The following is a 23,387-nucleotide window of genomic DNA, read 5'->3' on the forward strand; positions in this document are numbered from 1 at the left end:
CACAGTAACATCCTCTGGGACAGACACACACAGGGAGCCGGCCAGACACTTAGCACGCTTCTCCACTGTTGGGTATCTTATGTGTTTGAGAAGAAGCCCAAATCCTGCACAATCACAAAGATGACATAGCCTGCGGACAGTGTCGAAAGTAGAATAATAAAAGTGAGTACATGCATAGTACAATCAGAGAATTTTAAAAAAGCATTACAAACCTGGAATAACGCACAACTACAGATTCTCCCCTCTCGTAAAACACTGTATAATCCACAATATATATAATATGGATTAGAGCGTCTGCTAAATGCCTAAAATGTAAATGTTAATAATCATGTGACTGCCTGGACCAATCAAGAGACAGTTGGCGCATGCGTTTTACGCAATGTACTCTCGCAACAACCCGTCCCAGCCCTTTTTTTCCTTCAGCACGGGATTTGTATTGAGCTGGATACAGGAAGTAGAGCTGTGAAACTGTTGTCAATAAAGGGCAAAATATAAATCCAGCTGATCAATCAGTCGTCTGTCATACCCGACTGTTAGTTTGCCATTTCTACATTGCAGATCGAAGTAGAACATGTCAACGACTGCTCAACTATTCGAGGTAAATTGAACTGTATGTTCTAACGTTAGTCTTGTTTGGATAGCTGTCTGCTAGTGCTAGGTAGCTAGCTAACGTTAGCTAGGTGGAGAATGGAGAAGTCAGAGCTAGCTATCCATCCATAGGACGAGAAGTCCGAGCTAGCTAGCTAGCCGATAGGACGCCGCGCATCCGTGTTAGCCAACCCCCTGTTACCGCTATAGCTAGCTGGGTAACGTCGTTAGCTATAGCTAACTAGCCAGATAACTACAATGACTGGAAATCGCGTCTTTGAAAGGAAGCTGCCAGCATCTAGCTAGCTACCACTCGCTATACAGCTGACAGTGCTGTGTTTATCCAGGGAGATGTTGATGTGATATTGTCAAACATGTAGCTACCTACATATGTTGACCAACAGAGTCTTTCCAGCAGTGAATGTCAATTCTAGCTACTATGTTTTTTGTTATTGTCTGCTGGTGTACAGTTGCATTGGCTAGCTTGTTACGCCCAGTGTTGTCCCAAGAATGTACTACCGTCTATGAATGGATTAGCCCAGTGTTAATATGGACACTGAGTGTCGGGCTATAACCTCTCACATGTAGCGTAATATAAAATTAACTCCTGCAGAATTATTCATTTCTTGCAGTGAAATTATGCAACACATTTTTATTTTGTCTCAGGAACAGGAGTGGAGAAATATGATTTATTTATTTCAGCATCTCTTGCGAGTGTGCGTGTAATGTCTTATCTTTGATACTGTTATGCAAGCAGACAGTATTTCAACCACATCAAATCTTTACACTGTTTTGTCCCCGGTCCCTAAACGAAACAATTTTACCAGTGTAAGACATTATTCTGGTGAGCACTACTTTATTTAGTATTATGGGGCAACACGTTAAGACAGAAGAGAAGCTGAATGTATCAAACTATAGTTGACAAACAAATGGCCAACCAAATGTCAGAAATTATAAGCAGTATTTACAGTGTGTGCGTGATATGATCCACAGGAGCCCTTTGATGCAGACGAGTACATAGAGAGATTGGCCTGGAGAACCCCTGGAGGAGGGTCCAAAGGAGGAGCAGAGGCATTCGACCCCAAAAGGTAGTCTTGTACTAAAGACATGGCTTTATTGAGAGTTACTGCAATCATGGCTCTAGTCCCAACCATACAGCAAGCTCTATTTAAATCTCCAGTGAAGATAACTCGGAGGCAGTGCATTATGGGAGGCCACCAAGCTCTGAGTCATGCAGTAACTGACAGAGAGGGAATGAATGTGCGTTGGGAAGAGATGGGCAACATCCCTAAGCTGTAGCCACCGCCTAAGGAATTAGCCAAGAGATTATATACTCATCATTTTGGGATGTTTCCTACTCTGTTAAATATGGTGCTGACTTAGAACATTTGCGCCACAGTCCTCACTTTAAATGCAGCTGACGAAGCTCCCAATTTGTAGAGATTCTGAAATCTGGGGACCCAAGAATTAAGCCCCCAATACTATTTATAAATATTAACTGAGAGAGTGTAAGGTTAGTAAGACAAATCTAACCCCACATTACTCAATCACTCATGCTAGTAATATAGTAAAGCATTTTCCCCTACCCTTTGTTTGCTGTGAACTCATGACTGTAGATCAATGAAGACTATGTTGAAGGCCAGCTTGTACTGTAAGTGGATTCATGGCTATAGAGTGTCTAGACCAATGTGAGGTAGGCTTGCAGTATGTTAAAGCCCTTGTCCTGCTTCCCTTCCAGGCTGCTGGAGGAGTTTGAGAACCACATAGAGGAGCTGAAGCATCTGGATGAGAAGATCCAGCGGCGGGTGGAGAAGCTGGAGCACCAGTGTCACAAAGAAGCCAAGGAGTTTGCCCACAAAGTGCAGGACTTACAGAGGAGCAACCAGGTCAGCTTCACGGCCCACCGGACCCTTAACCACCCACCAACCCCAAATCCCCAGGAGTTTCTCCTGTAGACAGGCACTTTTCTGAAGAGAATTTCATAATGTCAGAATCCAGTGTAATATAAAAGTATTACACCTTTGCTACTTTTGAAAGCACTACCATCATGCAAAGATTGTTTTATCCACATTCATCAATCATGTCACTAAACATGTGACTTCTTTTTGCACAACTCTTTGTCTCTATACAGGTAGCCTTCCAACACTTCCAGGAGTTGGACGAGCACATCAGCTATGTGGCTACCAAGGTGTGTCACCTTGGTGACCAGCTGGAGGGCGTGAACACGCCCAGGCAAAGGGCTGTGGAGGCACAGCGTCTCATGACCTACTTTAATGAGTTCCTGGATGGGGAGCTGCGCAGTGACGTCTTCAACAACCCAGAAAAGGTCAGGATACATACACTACCGTGTAGTACATGTAGTCTTAAAGAGATTGACATTCTTATGTTTTTAGAAAACAAAAGAGATTGACCATTGAAAAGAAAAACCCCACTACAGCTGTGAAAGATATTAAGAACTGCCATTAGTTAATGAACAGGACTATGAAGTAACCATCAATTTTAATTTGTGGAATTGTTCCCTTTAGTTGGATCCCTTAGCTAATTTTGATTAATATACGCGCATTTACTTCTTGACAATAGCTAGCGGATTGACTGGAACGGATGTCACATGCTCATGTATGGCTTAATTGCATTAAGATGCAAGGTTGACAGTTTTTTGTTGTTGTTGCAACCGATGCATGTGCAACTATGGGGCAAAACAGATGGGGTTGGCTTAGATTGTTGACAACATGTAAACTACATTTAGTCTCCAATGTTTATTGAAAACAAATTAATTTGCAGAATGAGCATTTGTAGTCTCTCAAATACATTGCTACAGTTGTTGGTTAGCTAGCTAGCGAATTTTAGCCATATTAGCATAGACGTGACATCAGTCAAAACACCCCCAAAAAAAGAGACGGTATCAATAACAATATACTTTTGGTCATGTAGTGTATGTGGTCACCTGCTTGTCGAACATCTCATTCCAAAATCATGGGCATTAATATGGAGTTAGTCCCCCCTTTGCTGTTATAACAGCCTCCACACTTCTGGGAAGGCTTTCCACTAGGTGGTGGAACATTGCTTCAGGGACTCCATTCAGCCACGAGCATTAGTGAGGTCGGGCACTGATGTTGGGCGATTAGGCCTGGCTCGCAGTCGGCGTTCCAATTCATCCCAAAGGTGTTTGATGGGGTTGTGGTCAGGGCTCTGTGCAGGCCAGTCAAGTTCTTCCACACCAATCTCGACTAACCATTTCTGTATGGACCTCGCTTTGTGCACGGGGGCATTGTCATACTGAAACAGGAAAGGGCCTTCCCCAAACTGTTGGTACAAAGATGGAAGCACAGAATCGTCTAGAATGTTATTGTATGCTGTAGCGTTAAGATTTCCCTTCACTGGAACTAAGGGGCCTAGCCCGAACCATAAACTGCACCAGACCATTATTCCTGTTCCTCCAAACTTTACAGTTTGCACTATGAATTGGGGCAGGTAGCATTCTCCTGGCATCCGCCAAACCCAGATTAGTCTGTCGGACTGCCAGATGGTGAAGCGTGATTCATCACTCCAGAGAACGTGTTTCCACTGCTCCAGAGTCCAATGGCGGTGAGCTTTACACCACTCCAGCCGATGCTTGACATTGCTCATGGTGATCTTAGGCTTGTGTGCGGCTGCTCGGCCATGGAAACCCATTTCATGAAGCTCCCTACAAACAGTTCTTGTGCTGACTTTGCTTCCAGATGCAGTTTAGAACTCGGTAGTGAGTGTTGCAACCAAGGACAGATGAATTTTACGCGCCACACGCTTCAGCACTCGGCGGTCCCGTTTTGTGAGCTTGTTTGGCCTACCACTTCGCGGCTGAGCCGTTGTTGCTCCTAGACGTTTCTACTTCACAATAACAGCAGTTACAGTTGAACGGGGCAGCTCTAGCAGGGCAGGAATTTGACGAACTGACTTGTTGGAAAGGTGGCATCCTATGACGGTGCCATGTTGAAAGTCACAGAGCTTTTCAGTAAGGCCATTCTACTGCCAGTTTGTCTATGGAAAATGCATGGCTGTGTGCTCGATTCTATACACCTGTCAGAAACGGGTGTGGCTGAAATAGCCAAATCCACTCATTTGAAGGGGTGTCCACATACTTTTGTATATATAGTGTACAATGAGCTGAAATGAGCCACCTACATTTCCCCACATGACAGTTTCTTGTCCTTGTTGTTAGCTATCTGGCCATCCAGAATCACAGCAACACACCACGGCTTTCTGCCCCATTGAAGCGTGCGCATTGTTTTCGTGACGTTGTTAGCTAACCCGTCTATAGGGGTCAAAACCATCTGAGCGACCTCACTATCAACCCTCAAAAGTTTGATAGTGTATTGTCAGAATATCATAGCTGTTTTTGAAGAGTTTGAGATTCTCTCAATTAATTCCTTTTAATGGCAAGTGGGGAAACACTAATCAATCTCAGAGACGGGAGCTGGAGATGGGATGGCAATGCTTCCGGAGAGGCATGAAGTGTGAATATCGGACAGATCCCTTTTCCTGAGTATACCTCCAGACGAGGGAGAAGGAGGAAAGCTGCGAGTGAATAGCTGAAGGGGGAAGGCTCTGCTAATCCTTCTGAAAGGGAGGGTTGGGCCGCCAGCGTGGAGACAAGTGCTGCTAAACCCTGACTGCAGAGAGACTGCTACATTACTTACATGGGATTTAGCTAATCTTAGCTGGGGGACAGATACTTAGAAAAACCCCACCGAGCAGAAAGGCTAGATCCTCCTCACGGGAGCGGAGTAATAATGTTAGCTGAGGCAGGCATCTGCAGGAACAGAGGAGTTGCGGACGGCGGGCCTGTCCTAGGTCTGGGGTTTTCAGCCAGCTTGTATGTCAGGGGAGGGGAGTGGGCGGTTCTCGACAGGGCTCCTCTTTAGAGAGATATCCCTGGCCGGACAGATTATTGAAGGCGATTTAGGCTCCTGTGGGATTACAGCCCATTCAGAGGAGGCATGCCAATAAAGAGTTGGATATGCTGCTAACTCAGGGCTGCTGTGGATGCTGTTAGCCAGGTGAGCGGCGGCTACTTGTTATCATCTCCGTGGTGTACAGAGAGGAGGTGGAGGAGGGCTGGTTTAAAATGATCCCCTAAAAGGAGATGCTGCTACTGCTGGTCTGCTCTCTGTTTGGATGTCCATTTCTTATGTCCCTCTCTCTCCCTATTTCTCCCTCCCCTCCCCCACACCTCCCCCCCCTATTTCTTCCTCTCCCAGATTAAGGAAGCTGCTGATATCATTCAGAAGTTACATCTCATAGCCCAGGAGCTGCCGTTCGACAGGTGAGTAGTCCTGGGGGCAGTTTTACACAAGCTCTGTGGTACAATGTAAACAGTATAGGTGCTGCTACTCTGTGGTACAATGTAAACAGTATAGGTGCTGCTACTCTGTGCCTCTAGCCCATCTCTTAGAGATATCAGAAGTATTTTTGTAAATGTTAGGTTGCATTAACTGTTGTTTCTGAGGGAGAGAATATACACAGCTCAAAAAAATAAAGGGAACACTTCTTCAAACTGTCCACTTAGGAAGCAACACTGATTGACAATACATTTCACATGCTGTTGTGCAAATGGAATAGACAACAGGTGGAAATTATAGGCAATTAGCAAGACACCCCCAATAAAGGACTGGTTTTGCAGGTGGTGACCACAGACCACTTCTCAGTTCCTATGCTTCCTGGCTGATGTTTTGGTCACTTTTGAATGCTGGCGGTGCTTTCACTCTAGTGGTAGCATGAGACGGAGTCTACAACCCACACAAGTGGCTCAGGTAGTGCAGCTCATCCAGGATGGCACATCAATGCGAGCTGTGGCAAGAAGGTTTGCTGTGTCTGTCAGCGTAGTGTCCAGAGCATGGAGGCGCTACCAGGAGACAGGCCAGTACATCAGGAGACGTGGAGGAGGCCGTAGGAGGGCAACAACCCAGCAGCAGGACTGCTACCTCCGCCTTTGTGCAAGGAGGAGCAGGAGGAGCACTGCCAGAGCCCTGCAAAATGACCTCCAGCAGGCCACAAATGTGCATGTGTCTGCTCAAACGGTCAGAAACAGACTCCATGAGGGTGGTATGAGGGCCCGACGTCCACAGGTGGGGGTTGTGCTTACAGCCCAACACCGTGCAGGACGTTTGGCATTTGCCAGAGAACACCAAGATTGGTAAATTCGCCACTGGCGCCCTGTGCTCTTCACAGATGAAAGCAGGTTCACACTGAGCACATGTGACAGAGTCTGGAGACGCCGTGGAGAACGTTCTGCTGCCTGCAACATCCTCCAGCATGACCGGTTTGGCGGTGGTTCAGTCATGGTGTGGGGTGGCATTTCTTTGGGGGGCCGCACAGCCCTCCATGTGCTCGCCAGAGGTAGCCTGACTGCCATTAGGTACCGAGATGAGATCCTCAGACCCCTTGTGAGACCATATGCTGGTGCGGTTGGCCCTGGGTTCCTCCTAATGCAAGACAGTGCTAGACCTCATGTGGCTGGAGTGTGTCAGCAGTTCCTGCAAGAGGAAGGCATTGATGCTATGGACTGGCCCGCCCGTTCCCCAGACCTGAATCCAATTGAGCACATCTGGGACATCATGTCTCGCTCCATCCACCAACGCCACGTTGCACCACAGACTGCCCAGGAGTTGGCGGATGCTTTAGTCCAGGTCTGGGAGGAGATCCCTCAGGACACCATCCGCCACCTCATCAGGAGCATGCCCAGGCGTTGTAGGGAGGTCATACAGGCACGTGGAGGCCACACACACTACTGAGCCTCATTTTGACTTGTTTTAAGGACATTACATCAAAGTTGGATCAGCCTGTAGTGTGGTTTTCCACTTTAATTTTGAGGGTGACTCCAAATCCAGACCTCCATGGGTTGATACATTTGATTTCCATTGATCATTTTTGTGTGATTTTGTTGTCAGCACATTCAACTATGTAAAGAAAAATGTATTTAATAAGATTATTTCATTAATTCAGATCTAGGATGTGTTATTTTAGTGTTCCCTTAATTTTTTTGAGCAGTGTATTTAACTCACTTCAAATCAGAGGGACTACACATTATACAAGATTACATTTAGATTTAATAAGATTATTTCATTCATGTCCGATATCTCTCTGAACGCCTCTATCCTTGTCCTCTTAACAGGTTTGCAGACGTTAAGGCCAAGATTGCAAGTGAGTGTTTACGTTCAAATTGGTCTTTGTTGCTGATTTGAAGAACAAACGATAACACAGCCATGCTAAGAAAGGCAACTAAATCTGTTGAGTGTGTGTCTAGGTAAATACCACGACCTGGAGCGCCAGCTGATCCAGGAGTTCACAGCGGCCCAGCGTAGGGGCGAGATTGGACGCATGCGGGAAGTCGCTGCGGTCCTCTTACACTTCAAGGTGACCCACAAACACTGGATACACTTTGATATGTCTCCATTTTAAAGGAAGATTTGTGTTATTGTTTGAGTAGTGTAACTTGCAAATATGCACTTGTATCTCATTTAGCGTCTATGCAACCATGCATACAGTTTGTTGTCATTCTTTGGAGATGTTGGATTGTGGAAGTGATGCAGGTGTGATTGTGACATGTCTTTGTTTCCTACAGGGCTATGCACACTGTGTGGATGTATATATCAAGCAATGTCAGGAGGTGAGTGTGCAGTGTTCAGTTGAACATGAACCCTTTATAACAGCTCAGTATAGAGTACCTGAGTGCTTCTGTAATCTGACCACAGGTTAGTCCTGAGGTCTGGGTTAAACATAGATATCATATTAAATGACTAGAGGGGCTATGTCATAAACCCTCAAAGTTCCAGAATGGGATAAAAATGGCAGTCATTGTGGGAGAAATACAAACCAGTCTAATTGGAATGAATGGCAGTAGAGGCATTAGTAGAGAAGTGATGCATTTCCTGCTTTTACTTAGGCAGAAAAATACAAGTAAGGTGTTATATATCAGAATTTGTGTAATATAATTATTGTTAACCTAAAATAATAAAATTGTCATATAATTATAAATACAGTTTATACAGGTTTTATACAAATGTTATGTATAAATAGCCAAAAAATATTTATGTAAACAGACCATAAATGTCTCAATGTTTTGTTTTTTTGGAAAGCTGTGTGTTATAATGTAATACAATATCAGTATTGTTGCATTTACAACTTGTCTAAGTCCAATCATCAACTGATTTCAGCCAGCTGTGGATTGACTACATTGTTTGTATGCAATATTGGCAGTTAAATTGAAAATATATGGAATCTGGCTAGCTAGCTAGTAAACATACTGTGCAGATAATCTTCAAATTCATTGTTTTACACTATCTTATCACAGCACACTGGCTGACTAACTCTCTGACCAAAATGGCTGACCTTATATACTCGCATAAGACTTTTCATGTCCATTCTAGTATTCTAATTCCTAATTCTATGGGGTTAACCCTCTCGCTGTCTCTGTCTGTGTTCAGGGGGCGTACATGCGTAGTGATGTGTTTGAAGACACGGCACTCCTCTGCCAGAGAGTAAACAAGCAGGTGGGAGAGGTTTTCCAGAGCCCAGAGACCGTCATGGCTAAACTCATCCAGAACATCTTTGAGAACAAACTACAGGTACAGTGGACAGTCTCTCCTATCGACCAAATCTTCAGCTGCCACAAGGTTTAACAATGTCTTAGTTCTCTGACCCAGTTCTGATGGACTGACTCAGGAGCTTTGTGTTCCAGGCCCACGTAAAAGAAAAACTGGATGAAACCCGCCACTCTGATGTAGAACAATACCTCAAAAACCTCTATGACCTTTATACCAGGTAATACTGCTGTTCACATTTTGACCTCTCACTCTAAGCACCTCATACCCTCTATTCTGAATTTTGTAAAAGCGTGGCAACCCTGTGTCTCCAGGACAACGGCCTTGGCTGCCAAGCTGACAGAGTTCAACCTGGGCTCAGACAAACACACCTTCCTGTCCAAGCTCATTAAAAACATCTTCTCCACCTATCTGGAGAGCTACATTGAAATGGAGAAAGATTATCTCCGCACGCGCAGCGCCATGATCCTGCAGCGCTACTACGACTCCAAGAACCACCAGAAACGCCCACTGGGTGGGGGCAGGTAGGAAGTGGCTGACCACCTCTACCCCAGTACCCCTTGACCCTCTCTTCAGTCTCTTCTCCCTTTACCCATAACTTCCTGTTCATCCTTGGTGTCAGATCTCAGTTGGATTAAATAGTTAAATGGATTTAAATAGTACGTTCCTCATCATATCATAGCAAGGTCCTGTCTTTGAGTTCAGACTCTTTCCTTTTCCTTAAGGGTGTAATAATGCAATCCCCCCCCCCCCCCCCCCATCCTTCAGTATCCAGGAACTGAAGGAGCGGATCAGGCAGCGCACCAACCTGCCCCTGGGGCCCAGCATCGACACCCATGGGGAGACCTTCCTCTCCCAGGAGGTGGTAGTCAACCTGCTGCAGGAGACGCGCCACGCCTTCGAGAGGTGCAACAGGGTGAGGCTGCTACTCTGCCACCTACAGGAGAGACAATGACACTGCATGCAGTGCTCATGAATGGGGCCTTTGCAGTAAATCCCTGAAGAGCGCTGAGAGTAAATCAGGTTCTGTGTGTGTGTGTTGTGAACCAGCTCTCAGATCCCTCGGACCTGCCCAAGAACGCCTTCTCCATCTTCCTGCTGCTGGTGGAGCACCTGTGTGTGGACCACATTGACTACGCACTGGAGATCGGCCTCTCCGGTACATCCAACTCTCACTAACACAGTAAAGGCTGTAAAACCTTGAGCAGATGCTTTTTATTTGTAGGTGTTGTATATTCATCTTCCTATAGTTCTGTTGTTCTCTTGTACCTTTTTAAAGGAAAGTGGTGTGTGTTTCTCTCTTCCCTCTACAGCCATTCCTTCAGCTGATGCCAAGAATGCCAACCTGTACTTCCTGGATGTGGTCCAGCAGGCCAACACTATCTTCCACCTGTTTGATAAGCAGTTCAACGACCACCTAATGCCTCTTATCAGGTTAGCATGGGGCCTGAACTGTCAATCACACCCCCCCCCCTCCCCTCCCCATACTGTACTGTACACTATTTTTGCCTCATTCTGATAGCCTCCAGTTACTACTGTTATCCATTATCATAACTCTCTAGCTAGCTTCATGTTTTCTAGATGGAGTTGTTCTGTGTTTAGTTTTTATTACCTTTGACCTTTCATGGACCTTCTGTCTCCACCAGCTCTTCTCCCAAACTGACAGAGTGCCTGCACAAGAAGAAGGAGGTGATTGAACAGATGGAGGTGAAACTGGACACAGGCATAGACAGGTCAGTAAACCACAAAGTGTTGTAAATGTTATCAACAACATCATGGGGGGGGCTTCCCGAGTGGCGCAGCGGTCTCAGATCTGGGTTCAATCCCGGGCTGTGTCGCAGCCGGCCGCGACTGGGAGACCCATGAGGCGACACACAATTGGCCTAGCGTCGTCCGGGTTAGGGGAGGGTTTGGCCGACTGGGATGTCCTTGTCCCATCGCGCTATAGCGACTCCTGTGGGGGGCTGGGCGCATGCACGCTGACATGGTCGCCAGTGGTACGGGGTTTTCTCCGACAAATTGGTGCTGCTGGCTTCCGGGTTAAGCAAGCAGTGTGTCAAGAAGCAGTGCGGCTTGGCAGGGTCGTGTTTCGGATGACGCATGGCTCTCGACCTTCGCCTCTCCCGAGTCCGTACGGGAGTTGCAGTGATGGGACAAGACTGTAACTACCGATTGGATATCACAGAGGAAAAAAACAAAATACATCATGGGAAATTAGTGAATGTATTCTATTAGTGTGTTAGGGCTGGTTGTCATGGTGTTGTCCTCTCTCTGCAGGACGCTGAACTGCATGGTGGGACAGATGAAGCACATCCTGGCTACGGAACAGAAGAAGACAGACTTCAGGCCTGAAGACGAGAACAACGTCATGATCCAGTGCACAACAGTAAGGCGTGCACTGCACCCAGCCTCCACCCCTGGTCTCATATGAAAAGCAAAGAGAGAATCAAAACCATGTAAAACACACCGCTCCTGGCAGTTCAGAATTTGTTGTAGAATTTCACTGTGTATTTCTTTAAAACTGTATTTAACTTTAAAGTCAAATCTGTTTTATGCGAGTACCAGAGTATTCTTTATAGTTGGAGAAGTTTTTTTAAATGTATTTTTAAGGTTACACATTGTTTCACTTGACCTTTGACACCAAACCTACACGGTCTGACTGCCCCTTCCTCCCTGTGCTCCTCAGGCCTGCTCCAAGGTTTGTGTGTATGTGAGTCGGCAGGTAGAGCGTGTGCGGAAGTCCATGGACGGTAAGAACGTGGACACAGTGCTGACGGAGCTGGGCGTGCGTTTCCACCGCCTCATCCACGAGCACCTTCAGCAGTACAGCTACAGCTCCATGGGAGGCATGCTGGCCATCTGCGACGTGGCAGAGTACCGCAAAAGTGCCAAGGACTTCCGGGTGAGGGGTCACACATAGGTCACACCAGAGTTAGCATCATTACGCCTGTAGCAACAGTTTACATCATATGTAGAGCTAGCAGTGATACTGAATAAATGCCACTTTGCCTAGTTAAAAGTTGGGTTTATTCTTCCTAGCAGAACGCTAATGGTTTACTGTCTGTCCCACAGGTTCCTCTGGTTCCTAATGATTAACTGTCCGTCTATCTCCCAGGTTCCTAATGGTTAACTGTCCGTCTGTCCCCCAGGTTCCTAATGGTTGACTGTCTGTCTGTCTCCTAGGTTCCTAATGGTTGACTGTCCGTCTGTCCCCCAGGTTCCTAATGGTTGACTGTCCGTCTGTCCCCCAGGTTCCTAATGGTTAACTGTCCGTCTATCTCCCAGGTTCCTAATGGTTAACTGTCCGTCTATCTCCCAGGTTCCTAATGGTTAACTGTCCGTCTATCTCCCAGGTTCCTAATGGTTAACTGTCCGTCTATCTCCCAGGTTCCTAATGGTTAACTGTCCGTCTATCTCCCAGGTTCCTAATGGTTAACTGTCCGTCTATCTCCCAGGTTCCTAATGGTTAACTGTCCGTCTATCTCCCAGGTTCCTAATGGTTAACTGTCCGTCTATCTCCCAGGTTCCTAATGGTTAACTGTCCGTCTATCTCTCAGGTTCCTAATGGTTAACTGTCTGTCTGTCCCCCAGGTTCCTCTTGTGCTACAGCTCTTTGACACACTCCATGCTCTGTGTAACCTCCTGGTGGTTGCCCCCGACAACCTCAAACAGGTCTGCTCTGGCGAGCAGCTCACCAACCTGGACCGGAACCTTCTGCACGCCTTCGTACAGCTGAGAGTGGACTACCGCCAGGCCAGACTGGGACGACACTTCAGCTAATGGCCCTGGCCAACGCGTCACTATCCAGCCCTCGGTCCGTCCAATCACCACGGCCTATGATTTCACAAAACTCATCATGGAAACGGAATTCAGCCAACCTGGATGGAGTCTTCTCTGAGTTAGTCTTTCATTCTCATCTGCAGTAGCACCTTTTGCTTTGTCCATCGTAGAGGCCAAGAAAAACCACTGCCATTCACAGTTGGTCTGCAGGTAGCCTAGCGGTTAATACTCGAGCCGACAAGGTGAAAAATCTGTTTATGTGCCCTTGAGCAAGGCACTTAACCCTAGTTTGCTCCAGGGGTGCAGTACTACTATGGCTGACCCTGTAAAACAGGGCTGTCCAACTCATTCCATGGAGGGCCTTGTCTGCTGGTTTTTGTTTTTTCCTTTCAATTAAGACCTAGAAAACCAGGTGAGGGAAGTTCCTTACTAATCAGTTACATTAATTCATCAATCAAGTACAAGGGAGGAAGGAAAACCTGCAGACACTCAGCCCTCCGTGGAATGAGTTTGACGTGCTGTAAAACAACATTTTCACTGCACCTGTCACCTAAATGTACCTGCATTTTGCCCTTGATTTCTGCAACGCAAAGAAGTTTAAACGTATATGACGGAGCTCTCTTGTTTTTAAATACTAATCCTAATATTACTGGTAATATGGCCAAGCTTTCAACTGTAACATAAAGAGACATTTGGTTTTTGTTTTGATTGTGCCAAATGTATATTCTGTGGCTGCACTTGTGAACAGGAACAGACGCCTAAGCTGCTGCAAAGAGAAAGTTGAGCTCTGCATAGCTCAGGCCTGTCATGGCACTGACTGACTGCATACTGGAAACAGCCACCCCTCATACAGAACTCCCAGAGGAATCTACTCTCACCACCATCCTCTCTCTCTCTCCTCCCCAACCAAGCCTGCTAAAGAGCTCTGCTGTACCTGACAGAGAGTCACATGACCACCTCTCACCGACCTCTGACCTCAGGGGAGAGGTGAGGGGTCAACACACTGGCTGTGAACCCAGCCGTAATCAGGTCTGAGAACCACTCTGGGGGTCCTGGGTGGTCTGTCTGTGGCTGAGATGACGGGTGCGAGAGGTCAGTGAATATGTGTCATTGTAATTGCATAGACCAACACCTGCATAGATCAACACGGTGCTTACCATCCATGCTCTCCATTGTGGACTTCTCTTCACTGCTTAAGGAGATAATGAGTGAAAGTTAAGTGGACTTCACAGAGCCTACAGGAGGCCAGGGAGGGTCAAGATCACTGTGCCTCTGCGTTCTCTGTGGTGGTAATTGTCTGTCTGTCAGTGTCAGTGAGACCAAACCTGAAGTTATGTATAATTCTAAGCTATTTCCAGTGTACTGCTGTTTACCTTAATCAATGAGTCCATAAAAAATAAGTTGTTTAATTAGTGTCTCATTTTCATTAACAATAACAGTGAAGAAAGAGTTTGAAATGTAAGTACTCCGTGAGAGAGTAGGCTTGGTGCTGGAAGTGATAGAAAAATACTTCTATAACTCATTAGGTATTCTTAACATGCCAGATTTAGTCATTTCTCCCTAAAAGAGTAAAGTTATCCTCTAGACTCCAGGAACAGAATCTGTTCGAGGGATTAGACATCTAGCGGTTCATGAAATGTGTGCAGTCGTCATGGACTGGAGAGACAGGGCAAGATAGAGATGGCTGAGCGCTCAGCCACAGCTCCGGCTGGCTAGTGTTGTGTAGAAGGTACACAGGGTGCTGAGCAAAGTCAAACAACATCATTAATTAGGCTAATATTATTATCAATGCCACGGAAATTAAATTCTCCCAGCCCTAATCACAACTGGATAGCTTGTAAAAAATATTTTTTTAGGCCCTGGCGCAAACACTGGGCCTTTACCAAACATTTGAAAACTATTTGTTTTTGCGCCGATTAATACATGCTGCCTGGGTAGGGGTGGGGGGAATGGGCCCCGGTCAGAGACGATAACTGGAGAGGAGGCTAAGGCACAGCCTGGCCCCAGGGATGCCCTGCCTGGGTGGGTGTTTGAGCAGTTGGAGGGGATTAGTAACACTGTCAATACTGGAGAGCTGGATAAGACTGGTCGCTCTTACTCGTCAGCCGCCACAGGTTAAGCAGCTCCTGCATAGACACACGTTTACACACACATAAACACGTGCAGGGGTGTCTGTCTGTCTGTGGAGACAACCTGGTTGAACTGACCACTGTTGTTCTACATTCATATATATTTCCTGATGCTTTTTTCTGTGCCTATTGCAAGGCAGTTCTGCAAGAATGCAAGCATCTGGATGTAGCCAAATAACCTTATTCAACTTCTTGTATAAATACCAAATATGTACTGTCCATGTTTTTATCTATCAATCATTTCTTAACTTCCTACACAAGGAAATGCAGAACATGCATCCAAACTCATTAATTCACTTTCCCTCCTCTCTATCCCCCTCTTTCACTCCTCTATCTCCCTCTCTTTCCCTCTTCTCTCTCTTCCTCCACGCCCCCTGAGCCTTATCCTCACCCAGCAGGCTCAGGTAGAGCTCAGCCAGCAATTACACCTGTATTAGTGGCCTGATACGGAGTGCCCCACTCTTAAGCTACCAAACCTGCCAACCTGCAGTGTCACCAGGCTAATTCTCTGTCACTCACACCCTCAGGAAGGAAGATGTCTCTTCGTCATGATCCCCATTAGGCAATATGAAAAGAGGATCATTCGTAAATTTGTTCTTGCTGTGTGTTATTGTACTCAAATGAAAGACATTCTGTTTCAAACACTAGCCTCTTGAGTGCTCCACTTAAGCTACATATTCAACAGCAACAACTCTTGAAACTCCATTTATTATCTGTTCTGTTAAGAGGAAGTCTGATTCCTCCAGTCCTCTGCTCTGTCCGTCAATATCTTTGTTCTGTCTGCAGGTCAAATTCTCCCCCATCATCCACACTCAACACCAGTCTTCCAGCAACCCCCTCTTCCACACTAAGATGTCATAGCACTTTCAGTTTGTCCACTGTCTACGCTACAAGCCCAGCTAGTCCTTCAGCATCCCACAAATCCCTGCTTTCGGCATCTCCCTCCCATACACGCCGGTCCTCCCTCTGCCTCCTGGAGCACTGACAATAAAGCATTACAGCAGTCAATCCATGTCAACAACAGCTTTGCTTAATTCCTGCTAAACACGTTTAAGCTAAATCTTCACCTAATGATGCATAGTGATTAGCACTTGCTTTTTAGTCTGCTGGCGGCTTGTATCAATTTCACTTATGTATTTGATTTTCCTGCCATCATCAGAGATGACTCAGGTGTGGGAACTGTAGCAGCCAGGGTGGGAGGGTGTTAAGGATCCCCCTTCAAATTAGACACCAAGCAATTAACACTTGTATTATGGGCAGCTTTGTATTCATACAACACCCCTCTACAGCCTCTTTGATGTGGGAATCAGATTAATGATGCCAGAGACAGCAATAACTGGTGCTATTCAACTGCCTGTTGCCCCCATCTACATTTCATATCAGACATTTGTCACTTGACATCTATGGCTTGGAAAGAGGGAGTCAAGAGATGCAAAAGGAGTCACAGTGCATAATCAAAAGGCAGGTTGGATACAGCTATGATAGGGGTTGTAAATAGGATGCTTTCCAATTGAAAGATAGAATGGGTTGTTGTTCATTTGCTGCCCCTTCCAAAAGCCATTCTCCTGGATGTCACTACGTGAGAGGAACAGGAGTCAGGAGGTGGGCATCATGCCAGAAACGTACCCTGCCAGGCTCTCTTAATGTGCTGTAGATGTTGCCCCGGCCTTGACCCTCTGCCCAGAGTGTGCCAGCTAGGCCCAACATGGCACAGGTGTCATGCCACTTTTAGTCTTGGGCAGCCTGGAGAATCACTATGCAGGATGAGACTGGTGACAATGCTTTCCTCCTTCGCTTCACTCTTGTCATACTGAAGGCCTAGTCCACTGTGGCCCAATTGAGCCCTCCCTTGAATAATTTAATCATACACCACCATCCTTTTGATAATATTAAACCAAAGTGCGGTGGTGTGCTTTGTTCTCGCCCACTCCTTCCCCCATGCCATAAAAACTCTATTTATAATTTTCCGGAGCTGTTTCCTGGCTCGATGCCTGTGCTGTGCACGCTCTTGGCTGGGCTCGTCTGTTTGACTGCTCCACAGGAACAGACTGGCACTCTGACTGAGGGCTCCGGGCTTTGGGGCCTGCACACACAATCAGCTAAGCATGGATCTTTGTCTGTAATAAATAGGGTTGACTTTTCACAAGAAATTCCTATATAAATTGTCTCAATGCTACTTTTAGTTGCTAATCTGCATCCCTTACCCACACACGCAATGCGTGCAAGCACACACGCAAACGCACACACACACACACACACACACACATACATATATACATACACACAAAGCAACAGCTAGGTTCAATAGCACTCACCCAACCCTGGGATGTGAGCAGTTAGGTGTCTTGATCATGGGTTTGGGTTGTTTTCAAATAGAAACATCTGCAGCATCTGTATGGCCTGTGCCTTGCCTACCCCACTGAGCCAGCACACTTGGCAGAGAGAAACTGAGCTCCCCCTCTCTCCTTGACTAAAGATGAAACACTACGTCAACACAACAACACATGCTTTTGTTTCATCAAGCATTTGCCTCGAGGGTAGATCAAATGTAAATGAATATGTGTTCTGTGCTCTCCTCAGAGTATTTTCCTATGTGGAATGAGTAGCCGTGCCGCAGTAGTAGAAATTGTTCAGTACCTCTGTGAAGCCAGCAGGGGGCAGTAGTGCTCTAGTATTGCTCTCCTCCCCTGAAGAACTCTCTCTTCCTCAGAGCTGCTCACAATGGGGATCTGCCTGAGGGGAGAAATGTTGCTTTTTTAGGTCTGTAAGCCCATATCCCTTAATCCCCAGCCATGATTGACAATCATGATTTAGGGTATATGGTGTCCCATTCTAATCCATGAGCAATGATTTCATTTGCATACCTTCCGTGCATGGCCTCATTTTGGAGGAGGAAACCGCTGCCTTTGTAAGTGATACAGAGAGAGAAAGAGAGAGCTGAGGAGAGTGGAAGGCAGATAGAGAAAAGGAAGAAGAAGAGCGAATGAAGGAAGGAATGTTTGTGATTTTTGCCAGAGGGGAGATGATGGCAGTCTCCATGCCTAACCAAACCTTCCCTTTGTCCGTCTTCTTCTCCAGCAACACTTTCCTCTGACACAGACACACACAACACACAGATACGCAACACAGAGATGCAACACACAGAGAAATGCAAACACACAAAGAGACACAGAGACAGCCAACAAACATAACACACAGATACCAGAGCATATACAGACATAGAGACACAAGGGGACACAGAGGAAACACACAGAGATGCTCCCTCACACGTTGCAAAACTAAATTGTTATTTGCTCATTTTATATCCAAGTCAGGCTTAATTATAATCATGGGAGTTTGGGAGTTACCGTATAATCTCTGGAAGGTATTAAGAATTACCCAGAACACACCACAGCAAAAGAAACAAATACAAATACTTACAATTATTTTCCAGTCATAATACCCGAGGGACTCAACATCAAATAACGCTGTTTGGCATACCTTCAGAGAGCAGTCATCCACACTGTATCAATGAGAGTATTGTACAGAGGGGGATCGCCTGATCGAGGGGTTTTAGGGTCAATATCTGGCCTTACTGTACTACATGTACATCCAAAATCATTTGCACAACCATTACTTTGTTTTGCTAAATATCCTGTGAATGTATAGGATGCAATTAGGCCTTTATTTTGAATATTAAAATGTGAATATCTCACTGTCTCACATGTAACACTGACTGTTGTTACATGTTTATGACTAATGGATAAATATAGATAGATACATTTTATATTTTATATATATAATTCATAATCTAATTGTGTAATTACAGTGTTTTAAGGCTAGTTTAATATTATTGTAATTGTAGATAGCAATATTTGTTTGAGATTTCAATACTACACCTGCAACAACTTACACATAACACACAATTAGACATGGGGAAATTACAATAGAAATATACATTCTAAAATACTTATTCATGTTATTATCATATTGTATTAGTAGATGTGTAATAGTGCATATGAGGAAAATGTTTTCTTATCCAGGGGAGATTGTCCACTGCGATTTAAACACATTTTTCAGCACATGCCACTCATATTACAGTAATGTACATTTCTGTTGAAAAGCAACCTGTAAAGTGACCTTGAACATATCATTCTCACACATTCATAATGGTTTATTATTCTTTCACTCAATCTCTGAGACCAAAGTTATCAAGGTCATCAAGGTTATCAAGTCTATAAAAGAGTGAATAGATGTTCAGGTATCTCTTCCCCCCCACTGAATCTACCTTTACGAGACCACCACATTTTGCAATTAACCTCCTGACACTCTTGACTGACTGAGCCTGGCCAAGCCTTTGTGACAGACCACTTCCCTTTGAGATGGTAACTGTGTGATAATCTGCTTTTATCTACGGAAGTATATTGTCTGTCTGGTTAACAGGCTGTCTGTTGACAGGTGTGGATGTTTCCACACTGTAGTGTCAGTGTAAGTACTAGCCTGGAGAAGACAACATTGGTACACACTGACTACAGCAGATAACCTGGACACCTCAGTTCACACAAATAATGTTATTTTTTTAAGGTAAAAAAGAGAAAATAAAAAAGAGAAGTAACATAAAAACACATTGTATCTCTTTTCAGACTTGATGTTATAGGCATAGTTATCAGTGGTTTAAAAAATGTTTTTTTAAATGTAAAAAAATAACATCAAAATAAATGCAGTAACATACAGTAAAATACAATATTCCATATTAAATTCACAACTATAATTATATTTTATTTTTCATGAAATGTCATACACTTCCCTTCCATAGACTCGGTGCTGGTACATATAGCCAATGTATTGTTACTCATTGTGTATTTATTATTACTTTTATTATTACGTGTTTTACTTTTCTATTATTTCTCTATTTTCTTTTTCTCTACATTGGGGTCCGTAAGTAAGCATTTCACTGTTAGTCTACACCTGTTGTTTACGAAGCATGTGACAAATACAATTTCATTTGATTTGACTGGCTTATAGCAGTGAACAGTAGCAAACATGGACAGGCTTGGTCAGTCCTACATACTGTATTCACCATGGGCAACCATCCTGAGTGAATGCTGGCTCCCCAGCCCCAGCCACAACCTCAGCCTAGCCCTGACCTGGCCTGTCAATGTGGGAGGTGCAGTGTGATTAGTGTGCCTGTGGCAGGACTTTAACACAGTGCCCCTCATCCCACTGCCATGTGCCATCCTACCGTCCCACCCCCTCTGCAATCAGCACTGTTTACTGGCTCAATTGATTCCTTCTCTTTATCTCTCTAACTCCTTCATTTTGAGTGAGCGAGGGGAAACGCTCATCTTTTTCCCATTTTGAGAAATTATACTCTTGTACTTGATCCAGCTAACAGGATTTTCTTAAATTACTTTATAAAATACCATCTTTTAACTTTCCTCTTTCTCCTCTATCCATTCATTAGCAGGTCTGCCTCAAGGCCTGCTCACATCAATTGGTTGGGTTAAAGTTACAAAGTTAGGCAGCTCAGCTCAACGCTCACGGTGGTTTGTGGACGAGAGGGGGTGGTTGGGGTGGGTGTGGGGGCAGAATTATTAATTTCTGAAGTATTAGAAAAAATAAAGAGATTGAATTAAGAGTATTGGCCCTCTGTTATCCAGCACGGGTAGCCTCAGGGACTTACTGTGGAGGAGGACATTATGCTAATGCTCTCTCCCTTTCCCCACTATCTCTCTCTCTCTCTTTCCCTCTCTCTATTCTCTCCCACTCCCTCTCTCAGTCAATCTCTTGTCCCTCTCTCTATAATCTCTTCCTCTGCCCCCCTCTCCTCTTTTCATCTCTCCCATCTCTCTCTCTCTCTCTCTCTCTCTCTCTATAATCTTCATCAGTCTGCAGAGGCAGAGAGCAGCCTGGGAAAAAGACAGCTGTCAGAGTCTACTGTCAGTACACTTCCGTCTCGTTGTCGCTCTCTCTATTTCGCTCTCTCGCTTCATCTCTCTCATTAAGAGCAAACCAGAGGGAAGGGAGGAGGATTTCTCTCTCTCTCCCTCTGTGTGTCCCTGGCTCTTGTTCTCTCTCTCTCTCTCTCTCTCTCTCTCTCTCTCTCTCTCTCTCTCTCTCTCTCTCTCTCTCTCTCTCTCTCTCTGTGTTTCTCTCTCTCTACCTTGTGACAGAGAAGGGAATATATTTTTCTCTTCATTCCCTCACTCTGATGTGACATGTATGATAGTGCAGTCAAATGATGTAGATCTTTATTCAAGGGATGTGTAGTCAAATTATGATCTTTATTCAAGGGGATGTGTAGTCAAATGATGGAGATCTTTAATCAAGGGGATGTGTAGTCAAATGATGGGGATCTTTATTCAAGGGGATGTGCAGTAAAATTATGGAGATCTTTATTCAAGGGGATGTGCAGTCAAATGATGGAGATCTTTATTCAAGGGAATCTTCATTCATTCACAGTGACTGTTGGCACACCTGTGATCCTCTTGTCCTGGTCATTCTGCCTCGCATATACTGTAACTGCAAAAGCTATCCAAAAACAACCCAGTTAGTCCCAAGCCTTCAGTCTCCTTTTCAGTGGTCAAACTTTGATAAATTGAAGAGTTTAATTCCAAAACGCTATATCCATTTTCAGAAATGTTGGTAAATTATGAAAGAGATTGGTGTTTTTTTACTATCTAATCATGGCATGGGGTTGTTCCATGACAGACATGTATTTGTTTAAAATCTATCACTTTTATTTCAAAGGGACAAATAATGTGGGGTTTTTGCAAAATGCTATATATCCGCCTCACTCAGAGAAATAAGTAGTACTGCTAGGTTTTACACAGTCAAATGTAACAAATAACTACATTTTTAATTAAGAAATGTACAAATTATACATTTGTGACATGAACATTTTTATATATATTTTGTAGTATTCAATACCGTAATATAAGATCTGTATGTAAAATATTTAGATTTGACATTTTCGGAATTTAGCAGATGCTCTTATCCATTCATCTTTAGATAGCTAGGTGAGACAACCACATTTCACAGTCAAATGTACATGATACGAACATTCCATTCCAGCTACACAATGGATACAGTCAGTATATAGCGTTTTGCAAAAAAACACATTTTCATACACATCGAAAATCTATTAATAAAAAATCTGAGAAGAGTAATATTTGACACACACGAAGGTACCCATAAGCAATCATTTCTGGAAAAAAAAAAGAAATGTTGATATAGCGTTTTCATTTTGAAAGGCAAGCGTTCCACAGTAATTACCACACTGATGAGCCCTGGTCCAGTTAATTAAGACTCCATTAGAAAATGATGGACCAGCATGGGTGATAAGGGGAGGATGGCCAATGGGGAAGAGAGGAAGAGGAGGAGGAGGATGAAGAATAGGAGGGCAGCGAGGTGAGGAGTCAGTAACAGAGCCAGTAATCTTACAGCAGGAGGGGGAGAGACTCCCAGCAGCACCGGCAACATCCCGCTCAAGCCCAGCAGACAGGTTTGATGTTCACAAATATTAGCTTTGTGCAGGATGTAGGGTTTTCTTTTCCTTGACAAACTCATTGCATATTCAGAGGCAGATGTTGCAGTGGCAGTAGAGACGATGAGGAGGAGGAGGGCAGGCAGCCGAATGAAAGGCTGGGATGGCAGAGTTGCTGTCGGAGGTGCAAGTAATTGGCCCCTTGACGATGGCGGTGGCAGAGAGGCACTCGCAAACCCCCCCTCTGCTCTCTCATCTCTTTTCCCTCGCTCCACCCTCCCCAGATCTGATAAAGGTAAACGTGGAGCAAATTTGTCATTTGATGAGGGAGGATTGCCACAAACAGAGCTGACATGATGAGCCTGTGATCTGCCTGTATGAGTGTCAGCAGGGGCCCAGGCAGAGATCTCAATCCTCCCTCTCCCTCCCTATCTTTCTCTCTCTCTCTCCTTCTCACACACACAGCTCTGTGCGCATGGAGCCTCAGTAATTGCTGCCTGCCATCCATATCTTGCTCTCTCTCTCTCTCTCTCTCTCTCTCTCTCTCTCTCTCTCTCTCTCTCTCTCTCTCTCTCTCTCTCTCTCTCTCTCTCTCTGTGTTCCTGGCTCTTGTTCTCTCTATCTCTCCTCCTCAGAGATTTCCTCTCCTTTTCCACTCCTCTTTTCCCATCAAATAAAAACCTTCACTACTGCACATCATTCAATGTCTGACTCTCACACTAATCTCTAGTCTCCATGTCTTGAGCAGAGCACTGTCTGTGAAATCTGTATTATGCACCTTGCTCACATGTTCCAGGCCCTCAAGACCACAGACACACAGAACAGACCACAGAGATAAAGTTACAA

The 23,387-nt window shown here is 44.9% G+C and overlaps 1 protein-coding gene across 1 annotated transcript; it reads left to right on the forward strand.

Moving 5' to 3' along the window:
* The first annotated feature begins 433 nt into the window (after positions 1 to 433).
* LOC311145709 (exocyst complex component 5) lies at positions 434 to 15,295 on the forward strand. Its single transcript, XM_084181977.1, has 18 exons — positions 434 to 598; positions 1,582 to 1,676; positions 2,327 to 2,474; positions 2,720 to 2,914; positions 5,826 to 5,890; positions 7,739 to 7,767; positions 7,871 to 7,980; positions 8,189 to 8,233; positions 9,051 to 9,191; positions 9,305 to 9,387; positions 9,482 to 9,691; positions 9,936 to 10,083; positions 10,218 to 10,326; positions 10,481 to 10,601; positions 10,814 to 10,900; positions 11,445 to 11,553; positions 11,854 to 12,069; positions 12,759 to 15,295. The coding sequence occupies exons 1-18, from the start codon at positions 572 to 574 to the stop codon at positions 12,945 to 12,947; spliced, it is 2,127 nt and encodes a 708-aa protein (XP_084038103.1). The 5' UTR covers positions 434 to 571; the 3' UTR covers positions 12,948 to 15,295.
* Positions 15,296 to 23,387: the final 8,092 nt, after the last annotated feature.

The sequence above is a fragment of the Coregonus lavaretus genome (assembly GCF_964263955.1).
Source record: "Coregonus lavaretus genome assembly, chromosome: 18".
In the NCBI taxonomy this organism is placed as follows: Eukaryota; Metazoa; Chordata; class Actinopteri; order Salmoniformes; family Salmonidae; genus Coregonus; species Coregonus lavaretus.

Bases quoted from the DNA above. Each gene is read 5' to 3' on its own strand.
- LOC311145709 (XM_084181977.1), top strand. From the start codon at position 572: ATGTCAACGACTGCTCAACTATTCGAG. The intron at 2,475-2,719 runs GTCAGCTTCACG...GTCTCTATACAG, and splicing joins ACTTACAGAGGAGCAACCAG to GTAGCCTTCCAACACTTCCA. The intron at 7,981-8,188 runs GTGACCCACAAA...TGTTTCCTACAG, and splicing joins CGGTCCTCTTACACTTCAAG to GGCTATGCACACTGTGTGGA.